The following is an 18,700-nucleotide window of genomic DNA, read 5'->3' as shown; positions in this document are numbered from 1 at the left end:
AGGAATCACCTGTTGTGTATGTGTGCCACCCCTTCTCAAGAGTAAAGGTTATCGATGTTTACATCACGTGTCGACGTTTTTATGGTTGGGAATCAAAAAACTGTTCTTAGGGGAATGGGTATCGCGAACATACGGCTACTATTTGCTCACCTTTTAACTAGATGCTTAGGATATACCACTCTACCTGCAGAGAGTTTTCTCGTGTTGTCAAGTAACGAGAATAGAGATACAGCAAAATGCTAAATGTCTTCTTGACGGCTCCACCAACTTCCGAGATAAAGCTTGTAATACAAAGGGAACAATCTGTGCTCCTCGGAATACTTTCCACCAGTTTTGTTTTCGTGGTTATCTCGCGCGGAGGAAAGAAACTAATACTGATAAGCTACCAATGAAGAGGGGCCATTCGACACTGCAATGACATCATATCTGAATTAAAATGGCAAGCCCAGATAACTGTCGTGAGTGTTGTGCGACGACTGGGGTATTTTCATTTCAATACTGGGCTTTTTGCGATGTCGAAGACTTTGGGGTCAAGATCGGCTGAGGTCTAAGTCCTAACACTATTCTCCTGCCTGTATTGAGTGTGTGTTGTTGTAACTGATAGCGCCTCCATGTAAACACGAAGTAATGGAGAAGCATGATACAGATGTTGAAGAGTTGATGCGTCTGCCGTGAAGGTGACTTGGCTTTTAACATGTTAAGCACGTTTCCGAAAACCTAGGTCTACCTGTGATGCAGAAAAAAAACTTTGAGAGCGTTAGAAAAGGATAACTCAGACCCTGAAGAACAGAGTTGGTTACAAGGATATTACTAAATTTTGCCGATCGATAGGGGAAGAAGGCGAAGAATGGACCACAGTGCATTTCGCCGATGGAATTTTGATAAAAACCGAAATGAAAGTAACAGAAGTGGTTCACCAATAGTTGAGGGCATTATATTGATCTCCAAATACTCAATTCATGTATATTTTTTTTAAGTACTTTCAGCTATAGGTCGTATTTTCCAATGTCGAATACACTTTATTCGTGTTCACTGATACCTGTGACCCCAGATCGAACCCAATAACCAATGTTCCATCTGTTCTTGATCGAGTCATGGAGTTGGGAATTGCATGGCCTCTGATGCATCCAGTAGAGTCCTCATTCCAGTTGGCAGCTACTGCATAGCTTGTGACCTGAAGACTTCGGCGTACGCCTACTTGTGGTGTAAGCTATGAAACCAACTCCTAACCATGTCACTTTATAAACTCATCGTAAAGTCTTAAATATTGTTGTTCTGTCTAATTTAGTGATCTACTCTCTTTATGATGGCAGTTGGGGGCTTCGGCACTGCAACCTTCTGTGTGCTCTTAAACCCATCGGCTACTCCAAGCTCAAGGAATGTAGCATAGCTCTTATGAATCAATACTGAAGCTTTTTCATAACAACATTGTTAAAGCTTCACTAAAGACTTCTGTAAGCTAATTACACTTCTTCATGCTTGTGTTGCGTTCATATTTCATCGTTAGAAGGACATTCAAATGCAGCGATGCATAAAAAATACATAGAGCAATGAAACGAGAGATGTTGTACATGTCGAGCTGTAATTTGAACCACATCCTCGCAAAAGAAGGTCTATCCGGTAATTAATCTCCAGCGGGACCCAAGAGAGCCATTACATAGGAACTCATTCAGGACGGCAAGTCCACAGAAATGAAACTAATGGATGTAATATTAAAGCCTTAACTGATCAATAGGCTCAATCAATGTGCATAATGAACCAGTCTCGTCGCCAAGGGATGATATGGCAAGATTCTTGATGTTTATATCTATAGTTAGGGCTCTTGGGAAGAGGTTGCAATGTGAAGCTAATTCAATAACTGTTTTGAACCATTCCTGTCTCCAAGGGACGCTCAAACATGATATCATCATGTTTTCTACTTGTTTTCCTGTTTTGTGGTCTCTTGTGATGAGGTTGTATGATGAGGCTTTTTCATTTCTCTCTTGGGAAAATGAACATGATAAAGACATGACTCAGGGAACCACAACGGATTGTTCGAGTTTGAAAACTGAGAAGTGACAAGCATGGCAATTATATGGCTCATTGAGAACTGTTCGTGCGAGTAATCCAGAATTGCTGCTCTTGATACGGCTTTTGAAAAAGCAGAAACTTAAGAGATAAGTGCAGTCGATTGTTATAGATCTGACAGTGTTTCGCTGGGTTGAGTTAGGTTTGTGTCAATATAGAATAAGTACATGTAATTAGATCTTTAGAAGGTTATGTCTCGTGTGCCGGACAAAACGTGCTGTCCGAATATATTTCAAATTGTGAGTGAAGTAGTTTTGCCACCACATGAACAGCACCTAATTAGTAATTCTGTATCTTTTTCTTTCATGGTAATGGCCATACAGCGCCCTACTTTGATAAGTGGCTTCTCCATGATGAACCGTATGAATAAGACTTGACTGACTACCTAGCTCAAGTACCTCTAGCTATAAACTTGCTTCTAGCTTCACTTGATTCACTTGCCGGTTTCACTCTCTGCCTCTCCGGAACAGGGGTGCTTCCATTGCACCCATGCAGTATACGTCTCTACCATAAGCTCCCGAATGTAGTCATGTCAGTGACCCTTCACGTAACGAGGATGAAAGTCCGCTTCCGGGATTGACCTATTAACTACTCCCGTGACAAGATTATTGCCAGTAGCTCATAACATTATACTCTGGATCTCTTTACTTAGTCATCCCATTGTGTTCTCGGCTGGAGTGGGGTGTCATATTTATTGCTATACGAGTGGTCTATCACAATTTACATAAGTCATATCGCCCTTGGAGAAGCCGCTTGGCGAAGTGGCCCGGAGCCACTGCTACATTGACCTGTCCCACGGTAGCCTGCGGAACGCATGTTGATATATATCATGTAGCATGACAGGACTCGGTAATCACTTCCCGTCTTCTCACTGCTTCCGCTAGTATTAGTGCATTTAGTACTTTTAACATAAGAATATGAGATATCTATTAACAAGGATATACGTAACCCGTTCACATTCTCAGATGACAAATTATCTCCTTGTTCAACATGATTATTACAAATAGCTCACCACTGGAGATCTCTTGACCGAGCTAATTGTGTTATGGTCTTGTGTCATACATATGGGTTCATGAGTGCTCAATCAAATATGAATGTAGTCTGTCGAGGACTGTGTCGCTGTAATGGTATTAGAAGCTTAAAGCTGACATGCATACATAAAAACCTTAACGGCCAAGTTAGAAAACACTAACGCCGTCCGCCATGTTTGTAACGACCGGTCAGCCATGTTTCAAACGCCCTTCCGACCGGGTGGTCTGGGTGCAACTTTTGGGTGGATTTCTAACGAGTCTCTAATTGCTGTCACCTTCACGTTCTATTCATTCTTTCTCGTTCTTCTATGGAAGCATTTGATATCCTCATTGACTGTGAAATGATACGGCAAAGTAAATCCTTGGCATCTCCTAGTGTCGTCGCGGTATTGCATTTCTTCCAATACGATCACATAGTTGTTTTACGCAAAGATCCATTTCCATCTATTCTTACAAAAGATAACCTTACCACGCAAGATCGACATGAATCGGATTCTGTTTGAAACTCTATCATGAAGCCAATGCAGGAAAATCGTAGTTGGGAAAGAAGTGAGGAAAAGTGTAGTGCCATGTTGATCAATCATGTGCTGAGCGTATCTAGGCACTGGCACGTCTTGAAGCTAACCACAGTAGCCAACCATATCAAATGAAGCTTTGTAATGTTGTGGTGTTTGCTATTGTTTTTTCGTTTCGTTTTGTTTCTCTTTTCATTCGAAGTGAAGGTCTTTGCTGCAGCCAACATGCCTATAACTTAAGCAGTGTTGCTCAGTTCGATGGAAACACCACTATGCTCCAAAAGCGTCATGTTTGCAACTACTTATGTCATAATGGTCGTGATTCTAACTAAGCTATAGGGATGCACCCTGGTCGCAATGAAGATTCTCATACGTTTCTTAATAACATGTAGGTTAAGATCCCCATTGAGTTTGTTTTGTCCCTGTATTGAAACTTTGTTTGTAGAATGAGTCCCTTGAGAGTGTGGATGACCGTTCACCGCTTCCCCATTACAAGATAGACTCTACGTAGGCGAAAGCTTGGGGTTTGATAGGTAGGCCCAGGTTGTCTATTAGATAAGTCCCGCTGTGATGAACCATTCGGCAGCTTCTGCAATAATCCTGGCCGACTTTTACATGCCTTATGATGATAGATGTAGGCGTGATCTTATGATATTTCTCCATTCTCGCTTCAGAATACGCATAAGAACAACACGTCCTTAGATGGTAAGGATGCGACGATGAAACGTAATTGGTTCTTCAACAGCTTAGACAGCTGCCTAGCCCACCTCGGAGACAAAGCTTACTCAAGTGACGGTAAGGAGTTCACCGCTTACTTTCTGTTATCCAGCACGAATCTCTGCTACTCTTACAAAATCCTTGTTTACAATCTTAGCCCATTCTGCCTCTCATTCATTTTTACAAGATTCAGGAAATGCACGACATGTGTAAGACAAAAAGGATAATCTCAATGACTGAATAAGACATTTACGATGTCATTTAGGCGTGCTCTAAGAATGAAATAAAGAATGGTGTACCGGTAAACATGGAAACTAATCCTGTATAAATTTACCATCTCGACTGAAAGTATCGGTAAGTCGATTGGTCATTTGTATGCTTCATTATTATTCATTCGTCTCATTATGAAGCTGGTGGGGCATTTGGTAGTCTAGTCAATATGCATAACATGCTAAGCAGCTAATAAAGGAGTACGCAAGTCTTATCTCATAGCGAAACACCCAGATTCTGGTTGTCTTGGCATTCAAAAGATTAGGGCCTTAACATGCAAATGTAAAACTTGTCTCATTTGGTAAGGGCTGGTGCATCTGATTCCACGAGGCTAATGGAGGGGACAAACCTGTGTCAGACATCCGTACCAAATCTGTTTGTAAACCCTGCTCTGCCTATTCAGCTTTTGATTAGTCATTTGAAACCAATTTCCGTGAGGGTGCACCTTTGATGTGAACTTCACGCAATCGACCATGTACGTCATATCCTTGTCGACCTAAGTCTTCGTAATAACAGTTATTAATGAGAGTGTGCCAAGGCGAAGTGGTAGAATCTTTTCTTCTCCTCAAGGACCTAAGTCTCTACTGACATCTCATCGTAAAGTATATCAAGGCTAAGTGGCATAATCTTTCTTATTCTCAAGGCTTTTGATATGTCAGGAGAGTAAAGGCTCTAGCATCCTCACTGACCCACTTCCCTGAAGGTGTTTAGAGCAGCGTCTGTAGATCCAGTTTTGAAAATGCGGCTGAGAGCTCTAACGTCTATGTCGTTTCAACAAACTCGCGATTTAGGACAATCGTAAAGACAACTTGGACTTTCGCAATGATCCCAACTGCATGGCCAACAAGTATCCAACAACGATCAATCTCATATAATTAAAGGCAACAACGATACAAACCCCTCACTCTATTGAAAGTCCACTGGATGTCTCAGGGGGCAGAAGCCGATGGGGACAATGTAAAACTAGCATGGATTTCCGTCACCCACCATATAGGACTTTCAATATCCGATCGCATCTTTCCATATCCGCAGCCTGGAGTGAGCTTCTGCGTGTTAGGGATGGTCTCAAAATATTCTAAAGCCAAAGGAAACTAAATTATTCAGACCCTCTGTGGCGCCCCCTCCCGGCCTTTAAAATATTGAGAAGCCTGGCTTATGTAGGTCACAGGAGGTTGCCTCAGTCCTCACAGCAGGTGCATTCTCAAAATATCCATCCAGTAGGCCCCTGTGAATGTATTGGTTGAAAAATATCATGGAGACCTTGAACAACGCAAATAAAGCTAACATTTTTACATTAAACAAAAAAAAATAACATTGAAAATGGCCCCTCTCCCACCCTCGCCTAAAACATGTTTTGCACTAGTATTTTGAGCCGGTCCCTTTTTGTCAATATACATTGGCAAATATCGAACTGACAAGTGCCGGAGGCGCGTTTCTGATCTCACTGACTGGCACTATAATCAGTTACCGAGTCTCACCTAATTGGGCTCAAGTTCATCCGCATGTCAATGGCTTCGGGCTGATAATATCATAAATATTGGTATATTACACATGTTGGTAATGAAATACTTGGCAAATCTATGCGGTGGAATGACCATAGTGTTTGTGAAGGCAGGTATGTGAATGCTTGTTCATGATACCTGGCCATTTCTTGAGGCAGAGGATCTAATGTCAATTTTGTCATTTGGCTTGAGTTCGTTCGCTGTGTGGGCCTAATAGAAGCAAGCACCACCACAAAAGAAATTCACCAGTCTTGCCAATTGACTGATACATTATTATTTTTCAAGTAGATTAGCAGAGTGTTATCTTGTCACGTACCCAAGCTGGCCAAAGCAATCTTGCTGCCAATTTCCAAAAGCTCTTGATCCTTTTCGATTTGATAGAGATTTCATTCCAGTTGAGTTTCTTCTGTTCCCGAATGAAAAGAAAGCATGAACGAAGTAATTATTCATAACTATTAACGTCCAGGAGCATAGCAAGTCTTCAGTGACCCTGGTCGATGGTAGGAGATCAGACCAGACACAACGGTCTTTGATCTTCTACAAGATATAATAGGATAAGATTAAGAGAAGACAATTTCCTCCTTTCACCGTCTACTTGCTAAACATACTTGCAAGGACTTGTCACACACAATAATCCAATCTTATGATAATGATGCGTGCTTGGTGTGGGCAGCAGCCATGTCAGTCTATTACAACTTGCTGTCCAACATAATTTGAGTAGTTTAATTTGTGGCCATTGAACAGGTAAAATACACCATGTTGACAATTTCCACCCTTCGCCGCCTGAGCTTTCATCAAAGACCATAATTTTGAATAGATGACTTGCTGTGCCAGTTTATCAGCTCTATGGACCAACATAGTTTGATGTTGTTGCCGCAGTGCAAGAATGAACCTTGCTTGAGCGTTGACATTCGAATATCGCTTCGTCTTCAGATTGGTAGCCACCTTCTTTGGGCCAACAGGTTTTGATTCTGGGGCCATAGTACAGACAGGCAAAACTCCGTCTTGAGTCTCAAGCTTCCTAGGTTTCTATACGTTATAATTACACTCTCTCGAACACGTACAGTTTCATTAACTTGAACGATTCCCAAGGTAGTTCTTCCTTGCCGAAGTTGATCGCACGACAAGACATGCGAAAGTGGCAAAGAAAAAACAATTCATCCCGACTTTTCCCGACAACAAAAACCAGTCACTTTGGAGTAATTCAACAATTTGGTTGTTAATGCCAATACATCCAAGCTAAGTGCCTGGCAAGGACTTGAAGGAGGCTCGAGATATCGACTCAAGGACCGTTTAGATGTGATCAGGGTGCTGATCGATTCCGAGACTATATTATTCACCGAATTACCTCATTGATCGACTGATCTGCCTCTTCCTGAGACAGATTTAGATGTAGATGTGATGTAGTTCATGTGAAGTCACCTTTTAACGTTTTAGTAGAGAAGCTCTTAATCAGCTTAGGGCTATGAGCTATTTGATAATATGATTGAAACTAAAGACTTACAGTTTGTCATGTAGTGTAGAGGTAAGGCCGTAGTGGCAAGGAATGAGTTGTCGAGAAGAAGTAGTTCTTAACGTTCCAACTTTGCGGATGAAGGGGAAAATGGGTTGGACTGACTGGATGGATGGATTGAACTGATTTATAGAACTGTGATAGTAGTAGTGCGATAGGGCACTTGCCTACCACCTCTGTGGCACTGGTTCGATTCCAAACCAGACCGTCTTGTACCTGACAGCGTTTAGGCAGAACCTGTCATCGCGGCTGGTATTTGCATTGTAAATAGACCACAGCACCCAGCCGGTCCTTTGTCGTGAATCCCAAAAACTCATGTTCTGCCCATTTTATGTGGTTGCCCTGTTTGTTTGTCAGTTCTTTCCCTTTAGCTAATTGCTCGCTTCTATCTTCATTTCAGGTAAAACGTCCTGCAATGGTACATGGGACACAGTTCTGTGCTGGCCGGCGGCACCTGCAGGAACACTGGCAAGACACCACTGTCCACCTCTACGAGGTCTCGATCCCTCTAGTAAGTCTTGCCATGTGAGATGCAAGTGAATTATTCATATCATTAGTTCGTACTCCAGGACCTGCCATGTTTGAAGTGGCGAGAGACTAAATGTATTTAGTCTCTCTAAATATGTTTAGTCTCTCCCACATCCCCAAGCCTTCTCAAAACACTAACTGGCAAGTGTATTAAGCTTCATGTGTTGTTTGGAATCTACAAGCAGGTTTCTAAGAGACTGGTCGAATCAATCCAAAACCCCAGACTAAAATATCGCTTTAGCTAGTCCCTTATGATTCCTCTGGCAGCCTTTTGCTAATTCCGTTGACCTTTACATAACCGGTATCTAAAGCCAGTTTTTTTTCTCTGAAACATTCCCTTCCTAGAAAGGATGTGTAAGAGCCACCCATCGATCATTAGTCGTTACTTTGGTGAACGAAACACCTTAATGGCTGGTGTTAACTGTAAATGGCAAGAACTTACTGTGGCTAGCACCAACATGAACTTGTGTTGTTGGATATTAGCGAGATATTAGCTCAGTAAGTGATGCACAACTCTCAGTGAGGGGACAAAAAAGAAAGAGTGGGCTTCTTCTGTAATGTCTAAATTACAAGTAGGTATTCATTTTCCAAAGGCTATGGACTTCTGGCGAGCTAATGTGGCTAACCTTACGGCATTTCTTGGTGGATATGTACATGTAATTGCTTATATATGGGAACGAAGCCTTTGTTGCTGACAAAAGCTGAGAGCACATGAAGTAAGTGTTTTGCCAATGCCACTTACAAACGAAACACTTTGTGCTCCGAACTTTAGCTCTAAAGTTGATACTATATCATCACAGCTTCTTTTTTAACCTTTCAGGATATGCATACAAACGGTGCAGTTTGGACGGACGATGGGAGGGCAAGTACCTGGACGACTTCAGTATGGAGCCGGCAGGCTGGACAAACTACAGTGACTGCTACACCGCCCTCGCCAAAAAACAAATGGATAAGTTCTATGGGAACAAACACGAATGGGAAAGACAGGTATGAGCAGTTTGATGAGAGAGATCATGCCATCGTGTCATCCCCATTAACAGTTCTTTATATTCGATTTGGTCACGTAAGGTGTTTCGAATAGTGTTACCATATCTCTCATCACGTGCTAATTTCGTGTTAAAAATGAAGCCATTTTGGTATGCTTGCAGCTGTTGCGGGAGATTGTAGGCGGAACTCGGACCATGGAGATGGTGGGACTGTGCCTTTCTCTTGTTAGCCTCACATTATCACTCATCATATTTTGTTACTTCAGGTAAGCACTCTTCTTAAAGTTTTCTCAGAAATAAGTCACAACCAGACGGCTTGGAGTCGTCTTCTTCTTTTGCGTTCGGAATTTTTGAGATCGCCAGACAGTCAGCCCGTTTTTGGTAACAAGTCGGCTGTCCTTGATAGTTTTACCACAGAGCTCCTGAGCTTGTGTTCAGGTCGGTTTCCTTTGGCCAGAAGGCTTGGATCAGATCAGTGGTTAAACGTTTGTATTTCAATCACATTATTCAAGCCAACCTCATGTGCTCTCAAAGTCCATTTATTTCGCGAGAATGGGCTGCAATGAGGAATTATTATCTCTTCATTGATTTCATCATCTTAAAATTATACGCATATTTATTTCCAGGAGTTTAAAATGCAACAGGACTCGTATTCATCGAAACCTTTTTATAGCCGTCATAGTGCAGGTTGTCATTAACCTGATCATGTACATAGACCAATACCTTGACAAAACAGTCGAAAGGGCAATTGGAACCATATCTAGTACTGTAAGTATTTGAAAGAAATCTTTTTTTTTTTAATCCTCTTTTTCTAACTGATTAGATGAAAGTAAGCTATTGCTCAACATCAGTTATAAATATCCAGTTCCTTGTAGCAAGGTTACTTGATCTCAAATCTCATGCGGTTCCTCTTTGTACCTTCTCAAATCCATTTCTATTCCTTGTGTCTTTTCAAAGTTACTTCGCCAGTCCCTTGCACAAAACCAGTTCTATTCGTACAATTCCTCCTTGTATCATCTCAAGTTTCTTTTTCCAGTCAGTCCTGTTATCAATTCCTCAAATCTACATCTCCCTGTTGAAAAAACACTGGCATCATACAACTCATTGAAATAGTTTATAGGCCTCTTCTTCAATCTTGGCTTGAAATAAACTTTGTCAATTGCATTTCTTAAATCTTTTTCAGCGTATTGTTTGTGAAATGCTCTACACATTAATGGAATATTCAAAGACTGTGAAGTTCATGTGGATGTTAATAGAGGGCATTTATCTACACAATATGATAGCAATATCCGTGTTCTCGGGGAGACCCAATTACATATTATATTATTCTATAGGATGGGGTAAGTTTTGACAACCTTCGAAACATTGATGAACTGTTTTGGGTCATGCTGTTTAAGCGACTGTTGTTTAAGCGCACTTTTTTACAGTGAAATTGAAAACCAAGTCATCAGTACCAGTGATGAAGTTGCATGTCTAATCACACCTCTTAAGAGGGGGGGGTCAAGGCTATGGATGCATGGTATATTACACTGTCAACTGCAACATTTGCAAAACTGACATTGATGTTGTTTTCTTCAAGTTCGATGTTATTTATCACATTCTTGATGAAAGGTTTTGTTGCCGATGGCTTTCAGTAACACTAAAGAAAACCATTATCGTTCACACCTTCAATTTGTTGAAACATATCTGTATGGGCCCACTGACAAAAACACTATATCTGGTGTTTGTACCTGAGGGACATTTATTGAAAGAATCTGGAAGACTCTTTCAGTAATGCTCGATATCAGATACTGCAGTTTAATTTTAAGGGACAGAAAACTTAGCTGCAGGACCTTGGTATTGTTAAGGGCTTCGGTTGTAACATCTTTGGCAGTTGTTTTCTCTAAGCCTTTCCTAATATTTGTGTTTTATTGCAGGATTGCCTGTGTTAATAACTTTAGCATGGGCGATTACAACGGGACTGGTTCATCATGAGAAGTAAGCACAAATGAATGTTTGACAAAACATCTTCTCTTTCATTAAAAAAAGACTCCAGATTGACCATATACATAGTGGGTTAGATTTGATCCAGTTTATTTTTTTTAGAAATCGTATTTGTCACTCTAATGCAAAAGAAAAAAACCTTTTCCTAAATATTCATTTTGTTTGAACAGAGGGATACACTGAGTTGTATTTCACTGATAATCTGATCTCAATAATATATTTCAGATGTTGGTGGGGTTACACATTCCAGCCAATCTTCTGGATTCTTGAAGGTCCACGTGCTGCCGTCATCGCTGTAAGTCACAAAATCATCAATTGCTTTTTTTTTGTGGGACACTTTATAAGGCATCATGTTTTGTACTGTACTGACTTTTGCTCAGAGGGACCTCAACACGAGCCAAGATTGAGAAGAGTTGGTTTTTACTTCAAGTGGTCTATCATAGACTATATACGACTATATCGTGAGTTCATACATGGAAAAGAATTCCTTTAGCTGCCACCTGGTTGGTCCGACACTAAACTTCCAACAAATATCATCAGATTAACCAAATATTTGCAGTTCTCGCTCATACAAATATTTGTGTACTGTGTACATGTTGATATCAATTAACACCTAAACTGTTCTGAATAAATCATATCTGCCTTTGGTCGTTTCAGGTGAATATATTCTTTTTACTCAATATTATTCGGGTGTTAGTCACGAAGTTACGGGAGAGTCATTCAACAGAGGCACTCCAAGTCAGGTGAGTAAATAATCATGGGGCCGACAAAATTGTCACTTTATTGTGGTAATGCAAATATACTAAATTTGTATCAGTGATATTATCACCAATGTCTTATGTAAAGCTTGGTCAAAATCTATTGCACTGATGCGGCTACTTTATAATTGTAGGATAACATCTCCCACCAGTCTTCCTAGATTGTGACGCTAATGTTGCAGGCATTCCAACCGGCCCTTTCCTGTTGGATTTGCTTGAGCTTTCAGCCGCTGCTTAAAGTTGGTCACGAATGTCGTGACAAGATAATCTGATTTTCCATTGATGGTCCAACCATCTTTGACCATCAATTCATCAAAAATCATTGAAAATTGCAACTCATAGACCTCATTCACATAAACAATGCTGTGAACTGACGTGCTGGGCTATATGTTCAAGCATGTCATAATGACCCTAGAATTTGACACCATTATCTGTTTTTCAAAATATCGAAGACTAGGGGTGTTTTTTCTTTCAAGACATGAGACATAACATGCAGAAAGAAAGTTTTACTGGTATAAAACCGTAGCAAATGGGAACTCAATCAGGCGACTCCATCCATGAACGATCAGTAGTTAGTAACTATCTTTGGCATCATCATTATATACGCTCATGTACAAAGCTACATGGTTATATGATGAGTTGCTGAGCTCACTCTCATAAAAAATTGCTAATCTGAGACTGGCATTTGAAGCTGTCAATCAGTCTAGCCTTATTGGCCATTATGGCATCATATTGGAGGGATGTCCAAGACATAATGGTAAATTTGGTATCCCAATTCCATGATCGTATAATAATTGTCATCCATTATCGTAATTCCCGGGTCATTTCATAGCATTTTTTCTTGCTTGTACTGTATTTATCGTATCAGTTTAACGTGATGGTTGTTGCCAAAGTTGCAAAGATTATCAAACGGCCAAGCATTTCTTGTAATATTTTCTGGTTTCGAGTTGTCACGGTATGTTTTTTGTGCATGACGGCACCACGTAAAAAAAGCATTCAACTACACCACCACTGTAGAAGCCACTATGTCACTTCGTACGTCAGATTCTTCAAGCCCTATTTGCAACCGTCAGAATCGTAAAAAAATTCCTTGAGTGACATTTTCAATATTTTTTTCTGTGGCCCTAACCGTGTGGTTTTAAACTTGTTTTAGGCAGAGAATGGTTTGGTAAGTTCTATTTTAGTCTGCCTTATACAATATTAACTTTCCTTATCACATTGGAGAAAATGTTTTTCCAAACTTCTGTGAATCCCACTGTAGGTTTACCGTATTATTTTTTTCGAGTTTGAAGCATTTGTTGGAAAAGTCAGCCACTTCTTTTTTTTTAATTTGATGATTTTATTGATGAATGAAAATAGAACATCTGTCCGTGCCAATGTTAACCTCATTACCAAGTCAAACTTTCATCTGGCTTTTCCCTGTTAAAATTGTTGAACACATACAATTTTGTGAAGAATTCATGTTTTGGAGAAGAAGAAAATGTTATCATGGAATAGTTTTATTTGACAATGTGTAACGTCTTGAAATAAGCAATTTTCTCCTTAATGCTCCACATTTTTCGAAACGAGAATTTGGCAAACCTGCATGTGTGCACAGTACCCCACAGTGTGTGTGAAGCCATTCTCCATGGTTCATCTAACGTGTTATTGCTGGTTCCTGTTTTCCAACGGGTGGTGCTTTGTATGTGTGTTGGGAAGTCTTAATGGGAAGCCTACCACATTCTGTCCATTTGTGTCTTCATCTCACATCGGATACTCTGTACCTTCACGACCTCATAACTCATTGAGAATTTCACCTCTGCCTTGGGCTGTATTGGATGACATCATAATCATCATGGGCTTCCTTATTTAATCCACAAATAATTGTAGGCCATGCAAACGTTTGCATTGCAAAAAGTGTGATGCTAATACATTTTGAAATATTTGGTGCTCCAAAAACGATCACTTTCAAAAGAAATACCCGGTGCTATTGTTCAAAAACTATGGAAAGCGCCATCTCTTGACAAACTTACCGACTGTTTTCTTTGCTTGAGGCTGCGGCGATGGCTGAGTGCGACTGTCGGTAACATATACATAACAATCCTTGTCTGCTTCGCATGGAAGAAACACCGCGAAGTATGAAGCCTTGCCTAGATGCACACTTAAAATATAGTTTTTTTGCCAACACAAGTATGCTTCCCTCAAGGTTTTTCAGAGAAATGATAACCCCTCAAGTTTGTTTTTATTTTTTTAGTTAGTGCAGAACCTCAATGGGTTGCTTCTTGGTGTAATTTATTCGAATGATCAGAAACCTTAAATATTAAGGAGTGTAGCAGTGTTGCAATTAAATTTGCGTACGGACTGCGAACAACTTATTTGGAACTTGTGAAATGGAATTTATTTCAGGAATACGCTGGAAGTAGCACTGGTAGTAATTTGGCAATAATTGAACATAATATCGATGGATATTCTCATGACAGTCCTTATAATCTGACTTGTTAGACATTGAATTCTCGTCTGACATGTTTAAATGTGACTATGTCAAAATGTTCTTTCAATCATGGCTATTACTGACGGCACTCTTCAATCTATATAGAGCCATCTCTGACAAAATGTAATTAGCCTCGCCTCTTCTTTCTTAAGTCTATCTTGCACCAAAGTTCAAATGATGTCCCCTTATATTCGTGCTTCGCAGGTACAAGTTAGCTGTACACAATGTCTTCCTTTCTATCCAAATCGGGATCTGAAGGTTGCGCCTCGGCGGTGGTGGCCTACTAACACTGGTGCCCTCTATCGGCACGATCACCTGACACTGATACAAATTAGTTTATATAATGCTGCGAACAATCCCACAGTTGGTGTCTCGGCATCAGGGAGGGACTGATTGTTCAAAACAAGTTAAGTCACTAACTTAGCGGTATCAATTTAGTATTATTTCAGCCGACGTATTTTGCAAACAGGATGCTTTTGTGTTATGAAACTGATGTTCGTAGTTCTTACATCAAATAATGAAAAAGTTTGAATTTTTTAACTGTGTATAAATCGGTATCTACCTCAATCATTTCATATAGAGTCAGCGCACATCCCTCAGTCATTTGATCACTTTCAAGTTTTCAACAAAGCAATTATTTACCTACCCGAATGATTAGAGTTAGCATCCTAGTTATAAGTTCTTAACATTAAAATGATTTCCTGCTATTTCTTCATACAGTTTTGTGTTTCAGTGTTGAATTGGATTGCTTACCCGTTCAGATTTTGTAGCAATTTGAATAGATATTTTCCCACTGTAGTCACGGCTTAATAGAATACGTTATGTCTATTTGTTTAACTTTAAGTGTTCAATAATGATGCTTATACATTCACGTTTAAGTAGCAAAGTAGCAAATTCATAATTAGACGTTTCTATGCTGAGTACTTTGTGATATTTTGAAGAGACATTGATATTTATTCAGTTGGAGTTTTTGTATTAAGTTCGAGACTGAGTGTATATTCAATAATGTGTATCACATTCAATTATAAACGTTAAGGGTATATTATTTAAGAGAATACGATAACAAACATGTTTGTTTATTATAATTCTAACTGTCGTCTAACTGTAATTAACCACCCTGACTTTCAAATGACATCTCTCTTGTAATTACATCAATGGGAAAACACTATGGCATGTTTAACTTGATGTAATCTTAATATGAAACAAAGAGCATTTCAAAACTGACTCAACATACGACGATTGTTAATTGCCCTCTCACACATGTTCATATTTTGGGCAAGGGAAAGTGGATGGTGACCAAGTCAAGATGCTAGTCACCAATACACAAGTTGACTTGAAACAACGTCCTTCTCCAGGTTTCCTTCAGATCAATGACTTCCTCTGTACACACAATGTTCCCCTCGTGGCTCAGACCTCCTTGCCAGGGTGTGAACCGTACAATTGTCTAACCCAACATACATCACATCTACTTGCAGGAAAGCCGTTAAAGCTGCCATTGTGTTATTACCGCTGCTGGGCATTACAAACTTCATCAACATGGTACCAGAGCCGTCTGACAGCGCGGTCAAGTTCGGGGTCTGGTCCTACACGTCTCACTTTCTCATAACATTCCAAGGCTTTTTCATCGCACTTTTATATTGTTTTCTAAATGGTGAAGTAAGTCAACTTTGTCTCAGGAATCTTTTATTTTTATCGACGCTCTACATGTAGTTGTTGTGAATTTCGCGTTTCTTCAAGAAGTGTAACTAATTTGATAAAAATGAATAAAGTTGTAACTGATTGAATGAATGTGAATTTTAAGTTCGTGCGTATTAGACATGCAACACGTGCTTTAACGTGTTCTCTTTCGCCAAGGTACAATCAACGATAAAGAAGCATTGGGAGCGATTCCAGCAGAGCCGGGGAGGTCGCTACACGTCAGGAAAGCGCCGGTTAAGTCGAACCTTTTCTGTCTTCACGTCCGTTACAGAGATGCCACCTCAGCAGGTGAGTGAAGCTGGACCCCAGGTGAGATATAGTACTAGCACTGAGGTTGAAACGCTCAGTGGTGTCATTCATAATGTATATCCTCAGGAAGTTTCATTTCCTCATTAGTCCCTCCTGCAATTCAACTATTTCATCAAGTCATGTTCTACCATGGCAAACATTGAATGTAGGTCAAGCTCTACTTCAGTCTGACGAACATTGCAATTAGTTAAATGTTAATGTTAAAAGCACATTACAATCGGTCTTTCATAATCGTCACAGACATTCATGCCATCTAGCTTTCCCTTCATCTCCTCATTAGCAAACTCAGAGCACACCTTTCGTTATTGACAGCTTCTGAATTTTTGATTGATGACAAGTTTTAAGTCATCTTCTGTTTCTTGGGGTTTTTCAGTTAGGGCGGCTCACGAGGGCCAGACTGTCTTTACCCGTTTTACCAAGCCAAACAAGTCCTGCTCTAAATATGAGAAATTCATGTAAGTGCCATTGGCCGCACTCCCTTTTACTGCGGATTGGACTGTTGAATGAAAGTGAATGGAATTCTAAATAAATAAATGGAAATGATTAGAATTCTTCGTAATAAATGGAGGTGAATAGCAGTTATGTAATTGAATAAAATGAAGACAATTGAAAGTGATCAAATAAGAATGATGAAGGTAAATGCAAGTTATTGCAAAAATCAGGTGATATCAGTGTAAACCTTATTTCAATAATCCCTAAATCAAAATGGAGTTCGGCCAAAGTAAGCATTGCATGACGTTTGTGCATCATTATGGCAGTGTTAGGCATTTACATATAACATCATAATAGCACAGTTCATGCATTCTATAAGAGTTAACATGATAACCTACTATGAGACGAAGATGTTATAAATTTCTGACTCTTGTGGTCATTTTGTGTCATTCAAACTTACCTATGGAACACTTTTGCATGTTACTCCATTTGGGCTCAAACACAAGAGTATCCCTTTAATTTTCTAAAGGGAGAACTGAGTTAACAGCTCGGCCGCCAGGCGGCGCCCTGACCGATCCCGCGAGATCGCGCCGATCTCATGCCGCCATATTCAGTCTTTACTCTTGTGCTTCTACGAAGCACATCGTTTTTTCAAAGCTGCCGTGAATTCGATTTAAAACCAAATTCAACCAGCCAAGTCTAGACGATTTTTGGGTTCATTCACCTACGGAGTAGACCGCCAAACTAATCTTGGCATTAGTATTGTCCAGTCTATTTAATTATAGACATTTTCTTAGCTAGCTTAGTCGACCCGGCTCCATTATTTTGATCTTGGTAGGGTAGAGTTAAGTAGGCTATTCTCCGCTCTATTGTAATAAACAAGACTCAGATCTATTGCAATAGTGTTTAATTCAAGTAGGCATGTTTTCCTTTCCATTAATTATTGCGTCCTTTCTGGCCTACTTGGGGTTCCCAGTGTTTTTATTGTCATTGGTACCATTTTTTATATGGCGTACCCCTCCGACGGCATCCTTTGTCTCACCACAAAGGAATGCGTCTGGTGGCGGGAAACGGGCCGCGAAGACGCCTAAACCCTCTTCCGGTTCCGTTTCCGGGCATATAACCCGGAGGTCTAGCAAACCTCCCGCCACCACCCCTTCCGTCAGCCGAGTTCCGGTTCCGGCCGCGGCTGCGAAGGATGCGGGATCTGACATTATTAATGTATGTGGTCCCAAGGGAGACTTACATCCAATAAGTCTCCAAGGGTTTAATATACCCCGGACCTCAGGGAACCTTCCGGTTCCCCTGTCGTCCGCTCCCCCGAGTACAAGCCCTTTGTACCCGCGGGAGCACCCTGCTTCCGGTCCGCCGATTGCAGTTCCGGTTACTGACGCGGGTTCCCGTTTTTCAGTAACCGAAGACTCTACTGGGGGTTTTTCTCAGTCTTTACTGCGAAATAACCCCAGTCCTCACGGACACAGTAGAGTAGGGCCGGACCTTATAACGCCACCTCCGAAACGCCATGCGTCTTCGGTAACAGCGTTTCCGCCCTCCGTACCTCCTTCTAAAAGGGCTTCCGGTAGCTCCATACCGGCGAAGGAGTTACGGGCATTTCCGGTTTCGGACTTCGTCCTACCGGAAATGCAGGCACCTTCCTACGTTGGCCAACCTCTTGGGTGGAACCAACCGGAAGTGCCACCCCCTCCTCGTAGCAGAGGCGTCGTTCCCATGGAACGAGCTACGCAGAGAGGACATCTGAACTCTGGTTCAGAATATGGGCAACTTCCGCTTCCGGAAGACCCATTCGCCCGCACATACGGCTTCCAGGGTTCGCTTATGCGCTCACCCTCGCCTCAACCGCCCGTCGTTGAGAGAAGCCGCACGTCGGGTCCGGAACCCGAGTCGGGACAGCAACTGTCCC

The 18,700-nt window shown here is 40.9% G+C and overlaps 1 protein-coding gene across 27 annotated transcripts in view; it reads left to right on the top strand.

Moving 5' to 3' along the window:
• Positions 1–18,700, top strand: part of LOC135500104 (PDF receptor-like) — a 91,466-nt gene that overhangs the window by 61,457 nt on the left and 11,309 nt on the right. For 9 of the 27 annotated variants that reach the window (XR_010449398.1, XR_010449397.1, XR_010449399.1 and 6 more), the window contains exons 2-13: positions 4,288–4,408; positions 8,016–8,126; positions 8,964–9,130; positions 9,292–9,395; positions 9,756–9,897; positions 10,313–10,469; positions 11,046–11,106; positions 11,338–11,407; positions 11,770–11,855; positions 13,024–13,038; positions 15,816–15,996; positions 16,195–16,347. Coding sequence is in view for 23 of the 27 variants with exons in the window: in XM_064791289.1 (XP_064647359.1) it covers positions 4,288–4,408; positions 8,016–8,126; positions 8,964–9,130; positions 9,292–9,395; positions 9,756–9,897; positions 10,313–10,469; positions 11,046–11,106; positions 11,338–11,407; positions 11,770–11,855; positions 13,024–13,038; positions 15,816–15,996; positions 16,195–16,347 (1,368 nt within the window). In the remaining 4 variants the exon portion in view is untranslated. Of the gene's footprint in view, positions 1–4,287; positions 4,409–8,015; positions 8,127–8,963; positions 9,131–9,291; positions 9,396–9,755; positions 9,898–10,312; positions 10,470–11,045; positions 11,107–11,337; positions 11,408–11,769; positions 11,856–13,023; positions 13,039–15,815; positions 15,997–16,194; positions 16,348–16,720; positions 16,803–18,700 lie in introns of all 27 variants that reach the window. The other 18 variants (XM_064791287.1, XM_064791285.1, XM_064791297.1 and 15 more) reach the window with 4 other exon arrangements.

The sequence above is a fragment of the Lineus longissimus genome, chromosome 16, assembly GCF_910592395.1.
Source record: "Lineus longissimus chromosome 16, tnLinLong1.2, whole genome shotgun sequence".
Classification (NCBI taxonomy): Eukaryota; Metazoa; Nemertea; class Pilidiophora; order Heteronemertea; family Lineidae; genus Lineus; species Lineus longissimus.
Note: the sequence above shows the minus strand (reverse complement) of the source record. Positions and strands in the feature narration are given on the sequence as shown.